The sequence below is a fragment of the Neodiprion pinetum genome, chromosome 3 (assembly GCF_021155775.2).
Source record: "Neodiprion pinetum isolate iyNeoPine1 chromosome 3, iyNeoPine1.2, whole genome shotgun sequence".
Classification (NCBI taxonomy): Eukaryota; Metazoa; Arthropoda; class Insecta; order Hymenoptera; family Diprionidae; genus Neodiprion; species Neodiprion pinetum.
In genome coordinates, this window is record NC_060234.1 from 28,507,641 (window position 1) to 28,526,446 (window position 18,806).

The 18,806-nt window shown below is 33.6% G+C and overlaps 2 protein-coding genes across 7 annotated transcripts in view; both read left to right on the plus strand.

Moving 5' to 3' along the window:
• Nucleotides 1-355: 355 nt before the first annotated feature.
• Nucleotides 356-3,970, plus strand: LOC124215532 (putative carbonic anhydrase 3). 2 transcript variants are annotated; one of them, XM_046619033.2, is made up of 8 exons: nt 356-467; nt 1,036-1,117; nt 1,193-1,231; nt 1,394-1,561; nt 1,658-1,814; nt 2,303-2,408; nt 2,913-3,140; nt 3,238-3,970. In XM_046619033.2, the coding sequence occupies exons 2-8, from the start codon at nt 1,078-1,080 to the stop codon at nt 3,409-3,411; spliced, it is 912 nt and encodes a 303-aa protein (XP_046474989.1). In that variant the 5' UTR covers nt 356-467; nt 1,036-1,077; the 3' UTR covers nt 3,412-3,970. The 2 variants fall into 2 exon arrangements, with proteins under 2 accessions (XP_046474989.1, XP_046474990.1); XM_046619034.2 differs by having other exon boundaries at nt 362-387.
• A 362-nt stretch (nt 3,971-4,332) lies between these two features.
• Vps13 (vacuolar protein sorting 13C) overlaps nt 4,333-18,806 on the plus strand; it is a 29,694-nt gene continuing 15,220 nt past the window's right edge. For all 5 annotated transcript variants that reach the window (XM_046619028.2, XM_046619029.2, XM_046619030.2 and 2 more), the window contains exons 1-29: nt 4,333-5,010; nt 7,504-7,590; nt 8,391-8,588; nt 8,883-9,115; nt 9,266-9,410; nt 9,493-9,739; nt 9,974-10,208; nt 10,267-10,384; nt 10,921-11,167; nt 11,308-11,562; nt 11,671-11,770; nt 11,911-12,150; nt 12,272-12,458; nt 12,739-12,824; nt 13,084-13,210; nt 13,373-13,617; nt 13,695-13,832; nt 14,105-14,246; nt 14,808-15,025; nt 15,245-15,397; nt 15,484-15,618; nt 15,877-16,049; nt 16,283-16,578; nt 16,731-16,867; nt 17,283-17,577; nt 17,736-18,010; nt 18,131-18,253; nt 18,376-18,478; nt 18,642-18,788. In XM_046619028.2, coding sequence (XP_046474984.1) covers nt 4,911-5,010; nt 7,504-7,590; nt 8,391-8,588; nt 8,883-9,115; nt 9,266-9,410; nt 9,493-9,739; nt 9,974-10,208; nt 10,267-10,384; nt 10,921-11,167; nt 11,308-11,562; nt 11,671-11,770; nt 11,911-12,150; nt 12,272-12,458; nt 12,739-12,824; nt 13,084-13,210; nt 13,373-13,617; nt 13,695-13,832; nt 14,105-14,246; nt 14,808-15,025; nt 15,245-15,397; nt 15,484-15,618; nt 15,877-16,049; nt 16,283-16,578; nt 16,731-16,867; nt 17,283-17,577; nt 17,736-18,010; nt 18,131-18,253; nt 18,376-18,478; nt 18,642-18,788 — 5,185 coding nt within the window. In that variant the 5' untranslated portion in view covers nt 4,333-4,910. The remainder of the gene's footprint in view (nt 5,011-7,503; nt 7,591-8,390; nt 8,589-8,882; nt 9,116-9,265; nt 9,411-9,492; nt 9,740-9,973; nt 10,209-10,266; nt 10,385-10,920; nt 11,168-11,307; nt 11,563-11,670; nt 11,771-11,910; nt 12,151-12,271; nt 12,459-12,738; nt 12,825-13,083; nt 13,211-13,372; nt 13,618-13,694; nt 13,833-14,104; nt 14,247-14,807; nt 15,026-15,244; nt 15,398-15,483; nt 15,619-15,876; nt 16,050-16,282; nt 16,579-16,730; nt 16,868-17,282; nt 17,578-17,735; nt 18,011-18,130; nt 18,254-18,375; nt 18,479-18,641; nt 18,789-18,806) is intronic.

Below are 18,806 nucleotides of genomic sequence, written 5' to 3' on the forward strand. Positions count from 1 at the left end.
ATTTTGCAGACCTGATTTATCATTATGCAAACCACTTGTTTCTTCTTTTTTTTATTTTATTTCATTCATGTGTCTAATTAGTTCATCATCATTATGACAAAGTATTTAAATATAATTGGAGTATTGAAATTCTATTGAAGATACGGAAGGACATAAATCTTGGTATTAAATCACTTCCTGCAGCCATCAATTTGGTGCTCCCATGCGGAACATTGACTTAAATTTTTGGCACCTCGGTTTTGTATGTATCTGCATTAGATCGGGAGAACGAAGACTGACCAATCGGTTTACACGCATGGTAATGACTAAGTGTTGCCAGAATGTATTTAGCTTGGTTTCAATTATTCGATGCTATTACAGTCAGTCTCACACCTTCGAGGGGATAAGGTCGGTTCCGTTACATATTATTGCAAGATGTACCATTCATTACGTCAATATTTCAGTACTGCTTAACACTGACAACAAAAGTATAAGTCGCAATATTATTTTCTATTTATTAGTAATTATTATTTTAAACGCCTATTTTACTCGATATGATACACCACCGCATGTAGAATTTATCAATAATTAAATAGCATTCACCTTCTCAGAATTGTGCGAAAAGAGTATAATTTATACTTTTAATATTATACGCTTCAACTTTAATTGAGTATTTTTCAAAATATTTCACAAATAATTTTAGTAAAGAAAAAGCAATTATTCAAGTAATGAATTTCATATTTACTTGATTTTGATTCTTACAATTTTGTCAATTTATATGCTCACCTCATAGTATAAGTACTCAATTTTTGCATGAGCCAAATGAAGCTTTCGTCACATTCATTATATCTTTGGCAAAAATTATTTTTGAAGCACAATTGGTATTCAGTCTATTTCATTTTGAATTACATTCGATTTATGAAGAAAGTTTGCTATCCGTGTCATTTGTAGTTATTGCAATACATGAAAACATACTATCATATGCTACTGCCTGAAAAATCTTTATTTGTATCTAAAACATGTACAAATAAAGTTTCTACGTTTGTACTCATTCAGGTTTAACAGATTTGTTAGAGAATTTTTCTACAGTAGGCCGCGATGTACCTGCTATATCGAGCTTCTGCGCTTCTTGCAATATGTAAGTTTTTTTTAAAAATTATTCGTCAAAGCCCTGAGGACTGAATTTGTAATAGTAATTATTGAAATTTCTTAGTTCAGGTAGTGCATGGAGATTTCGGGTACAGCAAACGGCGTGAGTATAACAGTGTTGAACATACAAATACAGTATCGCTCGACTAAACCTCAATAATAATAATTCTTATATGCTGAATAATTATTTTGCATTATTGAGAAAAAATGAATTTTACCGAAATTGTGAAACAGGTTTTGATACTATGATAATTATTTCAATTAGATCAGCATACGTGGGCGCAATATCACAAGCACTGTGCAGGAAAGTGGCAATCTCCTATAGCTTTATCCTCAGCCAATTCCAAAGTATTACCATTGCCGGCTATAGAAACAATCGGTTACCATGATCTGCTATCTGGTCCGATAAAATTGACTAACAATGGACATTCAGGTAAACTGCTAGAATTAAGCTCAATATACTTGTTGCAAGTGTAGCTTATAGTGTAGCTTTCTCATGATCAGTGATATTTAATCTTTATGCTTCCAGTGGCATTGCTCATCCATAAGGGTCTCTCAAAAAAACGTCTACCGTATGTATTTGGCGGTTTACTTAATAAAGATCAGGACTATGAACTTGAAGGACTTCATTTTCACTGGGGTATGAAGAATAATCGAGGATCCGAACACATACTCAATGGAATTAGGTATGCTACCTGACGTAAGCCAAATTATTCCACAGAATTAGGGTGAAAATATGTTAAGCCATTTAAAAAAATAATGTGACAGAGCTTATTATTCACACCACCCGTATATACCTTGCACAAACGCAGATCTCTGGTACTTTACTCAAGGATTTTTCTGCCAATGCGATAGTTGGAAGTTTCATCTTTCTAAATTCTTCAATTGCTTCGGAATGAATATTTTATAACCACTTGACAAATACTTTTATAGACAATCCGCTTCATTTCACGTGTAATTTTGTATCTTTTAAATAATGACTTCAGTATTTTTATATAAAATCTGAAAATCTTTGAGGTGTTAATTATGGCTGGAAAATATAAGAGGCAAAATTACAGAAAGATCAAAAGTTTCACTTCCAACCATTGACTAAAATTGTATAATACAATGATGATGTACTAGAAATCTTTTTCACGGTTCACAGAAACTAGAAGTTACATTCCTGTTCTTACAGATTTCCAATGGAGATGCACATTATTCATAGAAATATGAAATATCCCACTGTAGATGAAGCATATGCCCATGAGGATGGTCTTACTGTTTTGGCGGTCTTTTTCCAAGTAAGCAATAGTATATTGTATACCAAGTGCTAAAATTTCCGCTCGCCTTTGGCACATACCACAGTTTTTGTAACACGTGTGTAGAATTTGCTTTTTTTTTCTTGCCGAAAGTCCCGGATTAAGTCGTATCGATCAATAAATTGACACATGTATGTAATCAGGAAATTATGACAATATATCTGTATTTTTCAATTCATTTACAGTATACTATTAACTAGTATAAAAGTTTGGAAGTAACTTTTTTACCCGCTGTTGATTTTAATTGCCCGCTAGTCGGAAAAGAGCTTCAGAAGGTATTTCATTACTAACATCGGCATTTCAAAGTATTTTAATGTTTCAGATTAAACGTATCTATGCTTATACCAATAATACACTTAAGGAAATGTAAAATTTTTGAACATGGTCCTTCACATACGGCATTGAACTGTATGCAAAATATTTTGTGTCACAATGTGTATCTATGCACTTAAGCGAGAATTATACATATTTCTGTTTTTTTTTCAGTTACAAGAAGAAGACAATAATAAGCTTTCTCCAATACTAAACACATTTCCAGCAGTCCATTGGTTTAATTCTACAGTAAAAATGGATGTATCAATTACTCTGGCTTCCCTCATGCCAGAAAACACCGAAATATTTTATACTTACAGGGGTTCGTTAACTACTCCCCCATGCTACGAGGCGGTAACATGGATTGTTTTTCCCAGCCCTGTTCAAATATCTTTCAGACAAGTATGTGCGATTTCAATTTCTTACAATTCTGTAATTGTCGTAATATGTACTTTCTTGTGACTTATATCTGTAATATGTGTTATCATTCAATTTTCAGATGAATCAGTTCAGGATGCTTTCGAGTGGCGATGAAACATTAGCTGATAACTACAGACGACTCCAAGAGCTTGGGAACAGAAAAGTATACGTCAGAAGGATGGATCCAAGTTTTGCAAGATCTGATAACATGATTAATTTGAATCTTGAAGAATTGAAGTGGGTCTGGCAGTAAAAATATTTTTTTTAAATGTACTCAGTAGCAAGTCGATTCGACTTCAATAATTCTGCATTGATACATTGATCTTTTGTTTCATTCGACGTACAAAAGAAAGTATAATGATACCTTATATACAAATAGATTGCTACACCCGTTACTGATTTAGACAAATATTTATCGCAATTATAACTTGTGTTCAAACTGCCAACATCTGAATGTTGGTTCTTTTCAAATTTTGGAAACAAAAATGTACTCTAGTGTTAAGTATGCATGTTCTTCAAGATGAGCGGGGGTTCAGTTTGTACTAAAATTGAGTATAAATTTTGAGACCTAGTCTGAGTTGAATGATTAACAAGTTTTGAAATATTAAGATGTATTGTTTATTATACTTAATGCTTTATTTCGTGGACAATAAATTATATTATGTAATATATATTGGATAAAGTGTAGTAAATAAATTAGAATTAACACGTTATCTGCATAAAAAGTCAATTTAAGCTGTGTGGAGGGAAAATAACTTGGTGAGTTAACCCGTCAAGGTATTTATTAGTAATTAAAACAATTCATAATTATTGTGATTAACAGGGAACGAGTATTCCGAATAAAATAAGAGTATTTAAAATTGTTTGACTCGAATCGTTTGATATAACTTGAATGAACGAATTCGAGTTCTATCGAGCTTAGAAAAAATTGGCCAAGTTCTTTGGATTGACATGCTGCTTGATCGGAGTAATTGTTATATCTGTCATCGGTAATGACGGTCATTAACCGTTTCTTTTAGGAATAGAGCGAATAAAGTGATGACTGGTGCCATCAGTTATCCGCTGATTTGTTTCACAACGGTGTTACCGACTGTTGTTATTTACTTGCCCAGAGGCGGTTTAGTTATCATTTGTATTGCTGGATATTTTTATACATGCCGCATCCGTCATCGCACGGTCATCGCGTCCACAAGAATATTATGCGTACATACATACACGCACCATTGACAGGGCAGTCTAGTTTTGTCGGTATTCCACATTAAAAAATAAATCCGACACTACCTGCAGTGAGTGCTGTTGCACTGATCGTGAGCCAAATTTTGGCGCATTACATGCGCTTAGCTGTCTTACACGACTTGATTTTATTTTTTAAGCCACGGTGAATGGATCGTATTATCAGCTGTTAAAGTGTACAATAATTTGTGTTTAAAATCGAGAACTGTTGACGGGCCATTGTGCGGTGTGTATGATCACAAAGAAATCGTGATCGCGTAATTGGTTAGAAATAACTTGGGAGTGAAACGCACAATTCGCGTCAGCCTCAAATTTAGAACTGTGCGGATGTGGTGCGGCACGAGTTTTTCTTGCATGAGTTAAAAACTCGTGCGAAAATAATCTCTGTAACTTCCGCTTCACGCGTGAGTTAACCTCCACGGCAATGGGCGTTACTAATTGTTTTGCCCAGTGAGTTTTCTGCGGACTGTCGAGTATACTTTTGTGTAATCTGAAGCGTTTACCGAACATACGTCAAAAATGGTTTTCGAATCGGTCATCGCCGAACTCCTCAACAAGGTGTTAGGCGATTATATTGAAAATCTTGACCACAAACAGCTCAAGCTGAGCTTGTGGGGAGGTAAAGATAATTTCTAAACTATACCGCATCTTAACGTTTATTTGGCAATGCTTTTCTTAGTCCATTACAGGACTTGTAATAGAGCTTGTAGCTCACGGACGAGGAAACTGCAAGTGAGTCAACGATCCGTGTAAAGTTGGTAGCACTGTAGAGTAGAGCGTTTTGAATGTCAAGAGAGCAAAGCAGATACGCGGAAAAACTATTTTGTTAAAATCATTATGCACACATACATGCAGTATATTATTTAACTAATAAATTATTTTCATGCACTGAACGCTGTTATGCAACGGAGATTATTGTTCTTATTTATATTTATATTTTGGCTCGCTATAAATTAGTCTTTATTTATGAGGATAAAAACTATTTCGTTTTTATTCGTTTTACGTTATCAATGTCTAACCGTCATAATTTGTTATCACATACGCATGAAACTCATGCGTGATGAACGCTTTGCTTGCCGAATTTCACAAACTCAATTATTAACCAAAATTTGCTTCATTTTCTGGTACTCAATAAAATATATCATTTAATTAAGCCTAATATGTCATTCCAATGTAATCCAACCCAAGCCTTAATCAATCCTGACACAAGTGGTTTTAGAAATATACTACACGCATTGCAAATTGTTCTTTCTTCCTTTCTTCTTGTCACTGTATTAAACACAAATTACAGTACATAACCAGCAACATATTTCAGAACACATACCTTGTAGTTTCTTGATTAAACAATGTATCATGGTCCATGTCCTGCTAATTCCCAACACTTTTTTAAAGATTTGATTGACAGGACAAGGACTTGAATTTGGGTTGAAATATATTTCCATTTTATTTAAAATATTCATTTTTTGTGTATCAACTTATCTCAGCTTTTGATAACGAAATTTATCTATGATCAAACAACAGGTTTTCCTTTAATCCTATAACCCTGTTATGATAATATACGATTAACTGCAGTACTCTGTCTTTATTACGATTTTATTTTGCTGAGAACGTAATTTTTCGAAACCGATATACATTTGTTAATCTATAGAATTAGGCAGAAAATTTTACCGAGAAAATAACTGTAAAATTTAAAATCAACTATAGCATCAGTGGTTGTTTTGTACAGCAATTGATGAAGTAAATGGAAAACAGATTTGAGTACATGACAATATCAAGGAAATGGAAATATTTTATTTCTCAATTTTACCTTGTTTACAAGATAGATGTAACTTGTACTCTTTTTCCAACGATAAAAGTTTACACCTATGTGGAATAAATCAATTTCCAGCATGTTGATGTGAAATAAATTGATTTATTTCACTTATTAGAATGATGTAAAAGAGAAATAAAAGGTCAAGGTCAAACCTAGATTGGATTAGTTTATTTGAGTATAAATCATATGAATGAATTACGAACTGCTATGTAACATTTTTACTATTAACCACTAATCTTTATATGTAGAGACTGTCAACACTTTGCAAAAATGCTTCCCGGCAATAGATTATCGAAAGAAAACTTAATTTATGATTTGGAGTGGTTCCTATGAACTCTAATCGTATCGTTGGCACAAACTCAAATTAAAAATAAATTGGTTATGTCAAAAATCAAGGCATCCTTAAATATCAAAGATAACTTACAACATTTCATCTCAAAAAAACTTTGTTAGATTTCATTTCAGAATTGTTACTGGACTATTGATTGTTTTATCCAGATCTTGAGTCACCAAATCAGGGCTTAAATTGAAATTCAGAACTTTGATACCATTTTCTTAAAAGGCTTGTACGCACCATTGATGAAGCGTACTCGGTTTCATTCGCAGTTCTTCATTGCGTATACATGAAAAAATGATGCTGATAAAAGTCGGAATTCTTAGCATGTTAATGAATACGGCAATTTATCACCTTATTTTTACCTGCAACAAGAATCAAAAATCAAAACAAGCTTTTTCTGATTTTCATGTTGCCAATTATTCTGACTGGTCAATGTAACACGCAATCAATTTTGCAAGGATTATTATAATTTATATTTCATATTTCTATGATGTCTGCATTGTCAAAGGACAGATTCGCTCAACTAAATTTCTTTTTTCTAAATTTCTCTTCTAAATTTCCTACATGGTTTTGTATATATCAATAGATGAAAGAGATAATCCAATTTGTAAAGTTGGTAATTTTTCGTACCACCCACTGATTCCCGAACTTTCTTCCAAGCTTAAGACGACAATAAAGATCGCGGCCTAAACTTTTTTTCACACATATCACTCTGTCAGCTTATCTTAGAAGTTTCGTAATAATATTCAGATATTTATGGTATAATACACAGAGATGTGAAATTTTAAAATATCAGGTTTAAGACAATGAAGTTCAGTTTTCCATGCATTCCCTCAGAATTATTTCAAAAGAATGTATTTGTTTGAATTGGTTGCACTTGACATAATTTTTATTAAGAAATCAATCGTATAATAAGCACTTACAACAAGTAAATTTAAATTGATTATTGATCATTTTTTCAGGGGATGTAGTACTGAAAGATTTATTAATAAAGGAATCGGCACTTGACAAACTTGACCAACCCATCAAGTTAGCCTATGGCAGGCTGGGTAAGTACACATTAAAATTAGACAATAATAGTCATTCAGCATTGAATCAGTATGAATTGTAAATGTAAATGTTTGTATCAGTGCTCCAATAGTAAACAAATTCAACGAATACACCTTGAGCATTTAATGAATAATTTAGTTTTTACAATTACTGTAAGACTTAAAATATCGGCTTTACTCCCAAAATATTTCCACACAGTTGATAAGGTATTAATGTTGTAATCCAGGTGAGTCATAGGTCAAGAATATGTTTCGTGTGTAGCTTGTAGTGCTACTCTTTATATGTGACGTCCTACCTTCGACTTAAGTAGCTTAACGTGATAACAAATACTAAGCTTATTTGGTACTCAGACATGCGGTGAATAATGAGTCAATAATTTCAACTACAAGTGTCTTCAAATCTTGGGCTGTAATATCAGTAAAAATTCTGAACTTCATTTTTACCAGTAATCATGGGAAAAAAATATCACCCATTACAGTAAGATTAAAATTTGATATCAACCATTAGTATGGTCAAGATGCATGTTTTTATTTATACAGATTATCGTCAAATTTGAGCCTAAGCTGTTCAAAGATTATTTATAATACAATAAACGATGTTGACATCAAACACTGATTTCATGAAGTTCTATGTAGCTAATAGCATGTTAAGAATTGTGGCTTTTCATTTAGATTTCAAGAAATATTTAGTTATATTTTGCACATGAAGTCACTGCATATTTAAAGATGTGTTCGAAGAATCTTTCTCGGTATAAACTTGTTATCGATCTTCACTAACGTTGACATTTTCAAATTTTAAGGAAAATTAATCCTGAAGATCCCTTTCAAGGATATGTGGAATGGCCAGGTGGATGCCATTATCGAAGAACTTTATTTGCTGGTTGTACCTGGTAGTCAAACGCAATATGACGCAGAAAAGGAAGCCAAAACCACACTCGAAGCTAAGCAATCTGAAATTGCCAGAGTAGAACGAACAAAACGAGAAGCTGAAGTTAAAGGTGTATAGAGTAAAAATTCATAAACAATTGACCAACACTGAAAATGATAGCCAAATCTACCAGTCAAATTCCTCAAACATAGAAGCATAAACAGTAACTGTTAAGAAAACGTTTTAACTGCTAGTTTTAAGTATTAGTTTGAATGTCATAGTCTGCAAGTGTTTGAGTTTCTTTGTCTGATCAATTTCAAGTTTGAAACCTTATTAGATCTACAAAGAAGTGAAATTCTTGAGCACCTACTCTTCAGTGCTGAACATCATAGAATTATTATTCATACTAATTCAACTTTTACAGGTCCAGAAAAACTGGATGATTCAATGGTTGAAAAGTTGGTGGCTCGGATGATTAAAAATATTCACGTGGAAATAAAAAAGATACATGTCAGATACGAAGATCATACATCATTTAAGGATGCTCCATTTGCCATTGGTTTTACTTTGAGCAACTTTACAGTTGAAAGTTGTGACGAATCATGGACAACAAGTGGTAATCTGAAAGATATGCATGCCATCGCACAAATTTACAAAGTTAGTTGAAGTTGTAATTCCCACATCTATAGTTATATAACGTTATCGGTATATGTGGAAAGCCATACTCATTTTCAACCACTGTAGTATTAATAACATTAATAATATACAATACCTGTTCTTATGTTAATTAATAATTAACTGATCTAGTTATGCACTTTGGATGGGTTAGGAGTTTATCTGAATCCAACATCAGAGCAGATTAGTAACCAGCTTCAATACAATGAACGATACACTGAACTTTTTACACAAGGAATTGCTACAATGGATTATAAACCTTTAGGCTACCAATACCGTGAGTAATTATTTTTATTTTTATCAGCGACAACAGCATAATTTCATTGTATATCTCGATGATGTTTTAATTTCCATTTTAGTTCTGGGACCAATAAATGCTAAGGTAAAATTGAAGTTGAATCCAAAACCTGAAACCGATGGAAGTAATTATACAATTCCCAAAGTATGGATGGATGCAGAAATGCAAAAGTTGAAAATAGGATTAACAAAGCTTCAGTATCAAACAATAATGAGATTGGGCGAAGGCTTGGACAGGGCACAAAAAGCTGCCCCGTATAAGAAATACAGACCAAATCTAACATCGTACCGGGGTCATTACAAAGAATGGTAATGCCATGTATTTATAATGTTTTTTTTCTAGTCTAGTGAATACTTTGCTATTATAAAAAGAATGATTAAATGAATATAAATTTCTGGGAAATTAATTTGCTGCCTTGAAAGTAATGAGGAAAAAGTTGTCCTTAAAATGAATTGAATTAACAGAAACTGAGCGTTATGTTTTGGCGCCTTTGTGTGCAACGAAAATTGACCCATACACCCACTGACAGTAATGTTATTTAGGTGGAAATTTGCATATACCTGCGTTTTGGAGGAAACAATTCGTAGGTGCCAAAGAAATTGGGATTGGAATCACATGAAACAGCACAGGGATACCTGTCGTAGCTATGCAAAAGCTTATCATGCAAAACTGACTAATAAAAAAGTGGCACAGAATATTTTGGATCATCTTACAGAATGTGAGAGAACCTTGGACATCTTTAATTTGGTCATCATTAGACAGCAAATTGAACTAGAGGTATAAACTCAATGCCTGAATAGTTTATCTTTCATGTTAATGTTGTATCAATCTCTAGGTCGAACGGCTAGCAGAGAAAGAAAAAAGTCTTAAGGCAAAAAGAGGCTGGTTCGGTTTTCTGTGGGGAAGCAGTCAAACAGAGGAAGAACAAGATCTTACTTCAGCGGCAGCTATTAGTGGGTTTAATTACATTGTTGTCATTTTTTTTCCTAATTGTCAATTCGTATGTCATAACATATATTTAAATTCATAAATTAAAATGAGTGAAGTCTATTAATCAAGTGCAGGTCCCTGGTACAGAGCCCAAGGGATGCCCCTCTTAGCATCGCCACCCTTTGCATAACGCTAGTAGTCTTGCATGCAGCTTGCATGGATAGCAAGGAGGAAAGGGCGGCGAAGGGGGCAGTGCGCTTGTCCATCAGTGCCACATAATGCGAACTATGGTTGGCGACACTAAGAGGGACACGTAAGAATTTTAGTCGAGTGGGTGGAATATCAGAGGCCTGCTCAAGTGGCAGAAGTCGTTTGGTTTGGTTCGATAATTTCATTAATATCTTTCCCATAGCAATATTGGGAAACATTAATACAAAAATTGGAAGTTTGGAATAATTCGTGTTTGTAAAAACTGCTAATAAGAATTAAGATGTTCGACAAGGGCCACAAATTTCCTGTCTGAATTTTGAACAGTTAAATAATCTTAAATATTTCTCAGTGCGCAAGTTTGAAGAAGCGATGACGCCGCAAGAGAAAGAAAAGTTGTATCGAGCTATAGACTATCAAGAAAACTCTGGTTTAACTCATTACCCTGAAACATACGAGGATGTTGACTGTCGTTTCTTTCTACATGGACTCGAGGTTTTTGTACTTGATACTGAAAAAGAATTCCCTCAGGTATTGGATTTGCAGTTCAATGGTGTTCAGGTTGGATTTAAATCACGACCATCTGGTAATGGCATAACGTAAGTGTAAATTTCAGGTTGTGAAGTTTTTCAATCACGAGAAAGTTTTAGCTTAGACGAATATTGTGATTTAATTAAAATTTTTGCGCTAATGCTATTTTATAGATGTTGATGTAATATAGTTTTACTGACAATTTTAGGGCTACTGCTTCAATCAACAATTTGAAGCTGCTTGGTGTTAGGCAACAGGAAACAGTTCCTGTGTTATTGTCATCCGAAGAAGAAAATTCTGACAGCATGTTATTTGCTGTTACTTACGAGAAAAATCCAATTGATAAATTGTGTGGAGATCGTGTTATAATCAAGTCTACTTCCGTACAAGTTGTCTACGACGCACATACCATTATTGAATTAGTTAGTGTATTCAAAGTACAAGATAATTCGACGTTGACTCAGTAAGTACTAAATAATTCACCATTGAATTTATACACACTTTGAAAGTTTTCGTAGCTTGGGCATGATTTGTTACTGTTCTGAATTATGCCTTGTTTTTTTTGTCACAGAATTCAAGCTGCAGCTGCTATGCAACTAGAAGGTTTGAAAGAGATGTCCGCATTAGGTCTAGAATATGCTATCGAGAAGCACTCTATACTAGACATTCAGGTATAAATAGTGACACAGAGTTTTGGATTGCGTTGTCACGAAATTTGAATGTATTACTGATTCTGAAGTACAGCTCTATCCATCGTGAGATGGCATTGCCGTATATAAATTGTCAATTTAAGTGTGATAATTGTTTACAGGTTGATCTACAAGCATCTCAATTGATTGTACCGCATAAAGGTTTTTATACAGGCAATGAATCGTTGTTTGTACTCAACTTGGGTAGCTTGAAAGTAAATTCCTTAGCAAAACCAAGAGATAGTGAAGCACCTGCTACTGTTAAACAATTAGTTGACATGGGAAAATCCGAGGAAGATATTTTAGCACAACTCAGAACCTACAGTTATGACAAGTTTATTATGAAAATAGTGAATTTTCAGGTAATGCTCCACACTCAGTGATCTATTAACAAGTCGATGGTTATATTATGCGATTTCATTATTGAACAAATGCGTACGTTTCAATATTAATTTTTTATGATTCTTATCGAAAATGTTACAGGCACTCGTATGTTTGCCAAATGAGAATTGGCGTGAAACTTTATCTACTGGCGTTGTGGGTTGCATGACTGTGTTGAAACCAACTACTTTGGAAATTCAGCTTGACAAATGTTTGATTCTTGACGATCCTTTACTGCCTAAAATGAAAATTCTGGGTCAGCTTCCATCCGTAGCTCTCAACATATCTGGTGGGTGGTTTGAAGCTTCATCTCGTCTTCCTTATTATCAAAAGTATTTATACGACTGTGCAACAAAACATTGAAAAATTCTGTACACCAGTACTGTTCTTATTTTCCTTTCAAATACTTTAACAATCCATTAGGCTGTGAATGGTGAGCGATTATCATTGTATTCGTATGATAATTATGCAGTTACAGTATGTGAAATAATTAATGTAATGACAATAATAGCGGTACGCCTCTAGCGAGGCAGTATACTGTTAGCTCTTATAACTTGGAATATTTTCAGATTCAAGATTGTTAGAAGCGATCACAATTGCGCATAGCATTCCTCTACCGCAAAACGAAGATGTACCTGCACCACAACCATTGAGTGTATGTTATTCCATTTTGTATGTGACACATGCTATACTTTTATCATGTAGGTCTTTTTCTTTTAAGAAATTTACAAAATATTTACTCATAATTGAACGCTGTACATGTCATTGTTAAAAAAATTCTATCGAAATTAATTTTTCATTCACCATTTTCAACATTTCACTGAGTGAAGCAATCCAATTCCTAGATAATAGAAACAGACATCTTATTTATTTTTCCTGTCACCAAAGTAAATCTTTCATGTTTATTTACATAGACCAAATCAGCCTCACAATTATCCTTGAAGAAAGAGTTGTCTGCAATTCCTTCTATGATTGAAAAAAAACAGTCAAAGGTTGCTTTAAAACAAACAACTGATTTGGAAGCCAAGTTTGTAATGAAAGGTAATGACATCAAGATATGTTTTTTTATGTTGTGTTGCGTATAACTTTTTAGTGAGTAGAGTAGAAGAGTAGAATTGAATATCTAAAATATTGTAAAATCATCTCTGCGGCTTGAAATATTGAATGCTGAGCAATGAAATGTTTCATTCCTTTTACATGCAGAATTCGTTGTCACACTCGTGCAACAAGAAGGCTCTGCAGATTCTGAGATACAACAGCCTTTCCTTAAAATTGAAGTATTAAAGTTGGAGGCAGAGATGGTCCAGCGATCGTTTGACCAAGATGTAAAGCTAAGACTTGGCGGTGTACAAGTCACACAGTATCATGACAAGGGAGAGATCTTCATGATAAACACCCCCATGGCCAGTGGCATTGAAGAATATCTTATTATAATTCAATATGTAACTGTAAGTCGATTACTCCCGAGTATTAAACACAATGGGATTGTTCTAGTAGTTCTAATTAATGTAAATTACCTTTTCAGGTAAATAAGCATTCTCCAGAATTCTCCACAGTCCATGGTTCTGTTCTACAGTTATTACAGATGGAGTTTACCAAGCTGGATGTATTGCTTCACCAAGAAGCTATCATCAATGTTCTTAAATTTATCTCGAATGTTCAGGTAATTGTTTTCTACTTTCACGAAAAAAAACTATTATGAGAATCCAACGAACTTCTTCTAATTATAGAAGTTTTGTATCCAATACAGTTTATACACGCTGTTTAGGTTACTGAATGATTGAGTCATAAAAAATGGAACTGGCTTCACCGAAATATTCATATTATTTTATCACTTCAGCCTTTCCCTCCTAGTCAAATCAAGAAGTAATATGCTCAGATTGTCGTAGCTTCAGACAACTATTGGTCTTAATGTAAATCTTTCATTACATTCAGGGCAGGGTATCTGCAACTACTGAACATACTATTGAAACTGAAGCAGTTATATCAACACCAACTCGGTTTGCGACAATTCATGAAGAGGGACCTCATTTGATAAATGCAGGCAAACAGAAGATTCTTAAAGCAAGAAACCAACGTGAGTAATTTCACTTTCAATCAATTAGTTTTCCTTGGAACATATTCGGTACTGTACATGCGCACTATGTACAGTGTTAAGTACGGCCTAATTACAATTTATAATTATTTACACTTGTATTTTGTAATCAGACAAGAAAAAATTAGAAAAGACATTAATATTTCGTAAGTTAGACTAAATAAAATACGAATTACATTTAAACGTGAGGGAATAGTGTGAGCTTAGAGCACTGTCCGTACGTAAAAAGTACATTTTTAAATTATTTGGCAGAAAATGTATATTTCATGGTAGATGAAGTAAGGAAGTGATATTTAATTTCATAGAGTTTATTTAAATTTGAACAATTGAATTCGGGAGTATTTTTTACTTTCTCAATTTGAGAAATTTCAATTGAGATTAAAATCCTGATTTTACTCGTATGACTAAAAATTAACACGTTTAATCATAGTCTTGATTAAAAATTAGGAAATAGCTCAATACTACTGCATGCGATGCATCGGATAACCATGACCACTATCCGATTGTCCACGTGATAGCACCAATTCAATGTTTCTTCTACAGGTAAAAAAAGAATAGTCGTTGAATGCATAGATCTTAAAATTCAAGCAAGAGTCGGATTAATAGGAATAAAAATGGCCAGCGATGCCATGGACATCAGTACATTCCTCATAAAAAATGTAGTTGCTGGTTATATTGTGAAGACATCTTATTCACAAGCAAATGTGAATATTGGTTCAATTCAAATTGCTGATCACAGTTCAACGTCTATTTATGAGAACGTAAGTGTAGCTCATGCTTCAAAATATTTCAAACGAAATACTTTTGTTGAAAGAAAATTAAGATTGCCTTTTATTTTTCACAAAAATTTAGTAAGCATCTCTTCTCTTGTACATTAATTAACAATAAACATTTTTATTGCTTCCAAAAGTGATAAAACGCGGTACACTATTACCAAAACAGTGTAGACTAAAGAGCTACATTTTATATTTTGTTTCCAGATTATGTCGGTAACATCATCAGAGTCTTTGCAAGTTCAAGCTGTAATTTACAATGTTGAACCATGGGAAGTTGATAAAAATAATATGTCCATAAAAGTAGTTATGGGCTGCCACAGAGTAGTATTTCTCAATTCATTCGTAACCCGTGTCATGGTAAATATAGAAATATTAAGTCTATGCTTGTAGCTACGTGACCAATTGTAAAACTCAGTTAAGAGTTTATAAATTTTTGTTTACAGAACTTTTTGAATCATTTTCAAGCAGCGCAAGAAGCTATCAAGGAAGCATCGGCCGCTGCTGCCGAAGCTGCAAAAACGAATATTAAAGATGTACAAGAAGGAGCGACCCGGATTGAACTGGGCATTAAAATTAAGGTAATAAGGCAAAAAAATTTGATTGTGGGTTATTGTCAAGTATCTGTACATATTTTATTGGTACCTGTAACAAGCATATACTTTTCTGATCTAAGTGTTTCAGTGGATATTTGAATCAAACTCAGATGTACTTGAAATTCATACCTTTCGTATTTTGGAGAATTCAATCCATGATTTTCCATTGGTTTATGATAATTAGTGCATACGTAAATTAAAAATTTTACTGGCAGCAAGATTATTATTTTTGTAATTTTATAGGCTCCAGTAGTTTATATACCGATGAATTCTAAAAGTGAGCATGCGTTAATGCTTGATATGGGTAATCTGACAGTGACCAACACTTTAAAAAAGTTAGAAGTTATCAGCGAAGATGGCAACTCTCCTATAGTTGATGAAATGAAAATTGATCTACAAGATATCAAGCTATCAAGGTATCAATTTTTTTATTCCATTACACGGTTCATCTTCATTTATCAATCTAACTTAATCCCGGCATTCTATGTTTTGGTGGTAATCGCAACCAAACATTCATCAGCATGTTAAGCCGTCAATAAGTGTTTTTTATTTTTAAATCGAAATTCACATTCTATATTCTATTTAACTGCAAATATCCACTGCATTATTATTTTTTACATAGCCACAATAATTGTTTCGTTCTTCGCAGGGTCAAGTTGAATAAAAACGAATTTGTCACTGATAATGAAGTTTTGTTACTGCATCCTCTTAGCTTCACTTTCCTAATTAAACGGAACCTGTCAACAGCATGGTTCACTGCTATCCCTGATATTGACATGTCTGGTAGATTGAAAAAAATTGAACTATCAGTTAGTCAGGCCGATTATGGAACAATAATTAAAGTTTTGAACGAAAACTTGGGGGAAACTGTAGACAATCCAGAACCTGATGTTGCCCAATCTTCTAAAGTCTCACCAGCAGTGGAATGGAATAGACAACAATCAAGTGAGAGAAGTTAAATTTATGTCCGTATATATTCACATATTGAATTAAAATAATGTATGATTCTTTTGATATATGTATTATTTAACTCTTTGCTTTTAAGTCTAAAAATACCAAGTTTACTAATTATCACCAATATCATAATTTATCCACAGTCAAACCAGATTTAGAAATTACAAGGCAAAGTGAAGTGACAAAACCACAGGAACAAAAACAAATACATACTCTCGTGAAATTCGAATTCATCATGGACAGTTTAGTTATCAATTTGTTTAGTGGTGGATCGAAATTGGTACGTAGCTTACAGAAATTTTCACTTTCTTGTTTTTTACTTCTCATTTCTACATTCTCAGATAACAGAGGAAGTTATTCTAATCACCACCAAAATGAAAAGTTGAGTTCTCACTAGATCTCCTCAGGAATGGATAGACCGATTTAGATGAAATTTGGTCCATTTATTTCGCTTTATCTAACTTACAACTGATTAGACTTTGGAGAAAATTGGACCAACCACTTGACTTTCTTTTGTAGTGAATTGCAACAAGAAGTTAAACCTTTACTTGTTTATTTCATTCAATTTGATAGCTCTGAAATTTCCCTTTCGACTATGTACGCGGTAATCTCCAAATACTGTACTCCATTGCATATGGTAAAATAATTCACCATTAATTTGTATTATTAATGCTCTCCATAATATTTGTTTTTAGCTCGCGTCTGATACGTCTCCTTTGCATCTGGCGGAAAACGGGCTGGCCAAGTTTAGTTTGTCTCATTTCGCTGTAAAGGGACGTATGTTTGGTGATGGTTTACTAGCAACGTCTATTCTTTTGATGAATTGCACTTTGGATGATACTAGACTAAACAGAGAAGGGTCTCTGACTAGAATAATGGAAAGGATCGATGAACCACTACAAAAAGACGAATCAAGTCCTGAAAAAGATGCTAAACCCATCAGAAGTATGGTGGACATGACTCTACGAAAAGGAATAAATGATACTTTTGGTATGTAATTTATGCCAGAACATGTACTAAGTTTATGTTTTAGTTGAATTGATTTAGTTTGAATAGAAACGAATAGTGTTTGCATGTGTCGCTAAACTTTTAATGAATTGCGAGATCGGTAAACTAAATATAATGCGATAATTTAATTTATTTTTCAGTTGACGTTCGAGTCTTTTCATTCAGTATAATAGTGTCCCTGGATTATCTAATGAAAATCAAAGATTTCTTTAATGTTGAACAACCACCATCAACCCAAACTCCCCCAGCCATTGTACAAAAGGGCGTCAATGAAACAAACACCAAAAAGAATAAATCATCTGTAAATGTTCAACCTACTGCTACGATGATTACATTAAATCTCCACATTGAGAAACCAGATATAATTCTTCTTGAAGATATGGACAACATTGACTCGAACTGCATCATACTAAATGTAAGGAAGAAAATTGATTCACGTGAGAATGTAGCATTCCAATGGTAGTGATTTTTTTTCTATAGTTATAATAAGTACACAAAATTCAGCAGTATTGATTACAATTTTTTTCTTTCACAGACTGAGGTGTTGTTGAAGTTGCGAATGGTAGGTGATCATCAAACTATTTCAGGCTCCATCAAAGACACGTCAATTCTCACTGGAATCTACAATCCGTTACGGAGGTCAGAGTCCATATATCAGGTATAGATTGACTCTAAACTTTAATTCATCCACATTTTTCCACAAACTTAGACTTTGAGACACTTGTACAGGATAATAGTTCAAAGTCTGTCTAATCTAAAATAAAACTGTTATTTTTAAAGGTATTGAGACCCTGCAGTATTAGCTTGGCAGGTTCTACACCAGAAGGAAAGGGTTTACATGTCGATATTTGCTGCACCGACATACATGTTTCAGTTTCTCCTGGTAAAAATAAATATCAAACTATCTTGACTGTTATTAAGAGTTCAAAATATGGTTTTGTATTTTCATCAAATTACATATCAACAAGAATCTGTTTTTCGCCACTTCGATGAATGAACAAACTAAGTTTTTCGTATAAAGGTGCAAAAAAAATTTTCTTTCACAGGTGTCATTGAGATACTAAATAAAGTCGTCCAGACAGTGACAAAAGCGCAAGATGATGACGAAGATTTGGTAAAGCCAGAACCAAATTACAGCGGAGTTTGGACAATCACTCCCTTCAGAGAGAATGATTATTGGTTCCTCAAAGCAGGTAATATACAGCTTATCT

Coding starts and splice junctions, on each gene's coding strand:
- LOC124215532 (XM_046619033.2), top strand. CDS start 1,078: ATGTACCTGCTATATCGAGCTTCTGCGCTTCTTGCAATAT. Junction 1,562..1,657: donor GACTAACAATGGACATTCAG/GTAAACTGCTAG, acceptor TTATGCTTCCAG/TGGCATTGCTCATCCATAAG. Junction 2,409..2,912: donor TTTTGGCGGTCTTTTTCCAA/GTAAGCAATAGT, acceptor TTTTTTTTTCAG/TTACAAGAAGAAGACAATAA.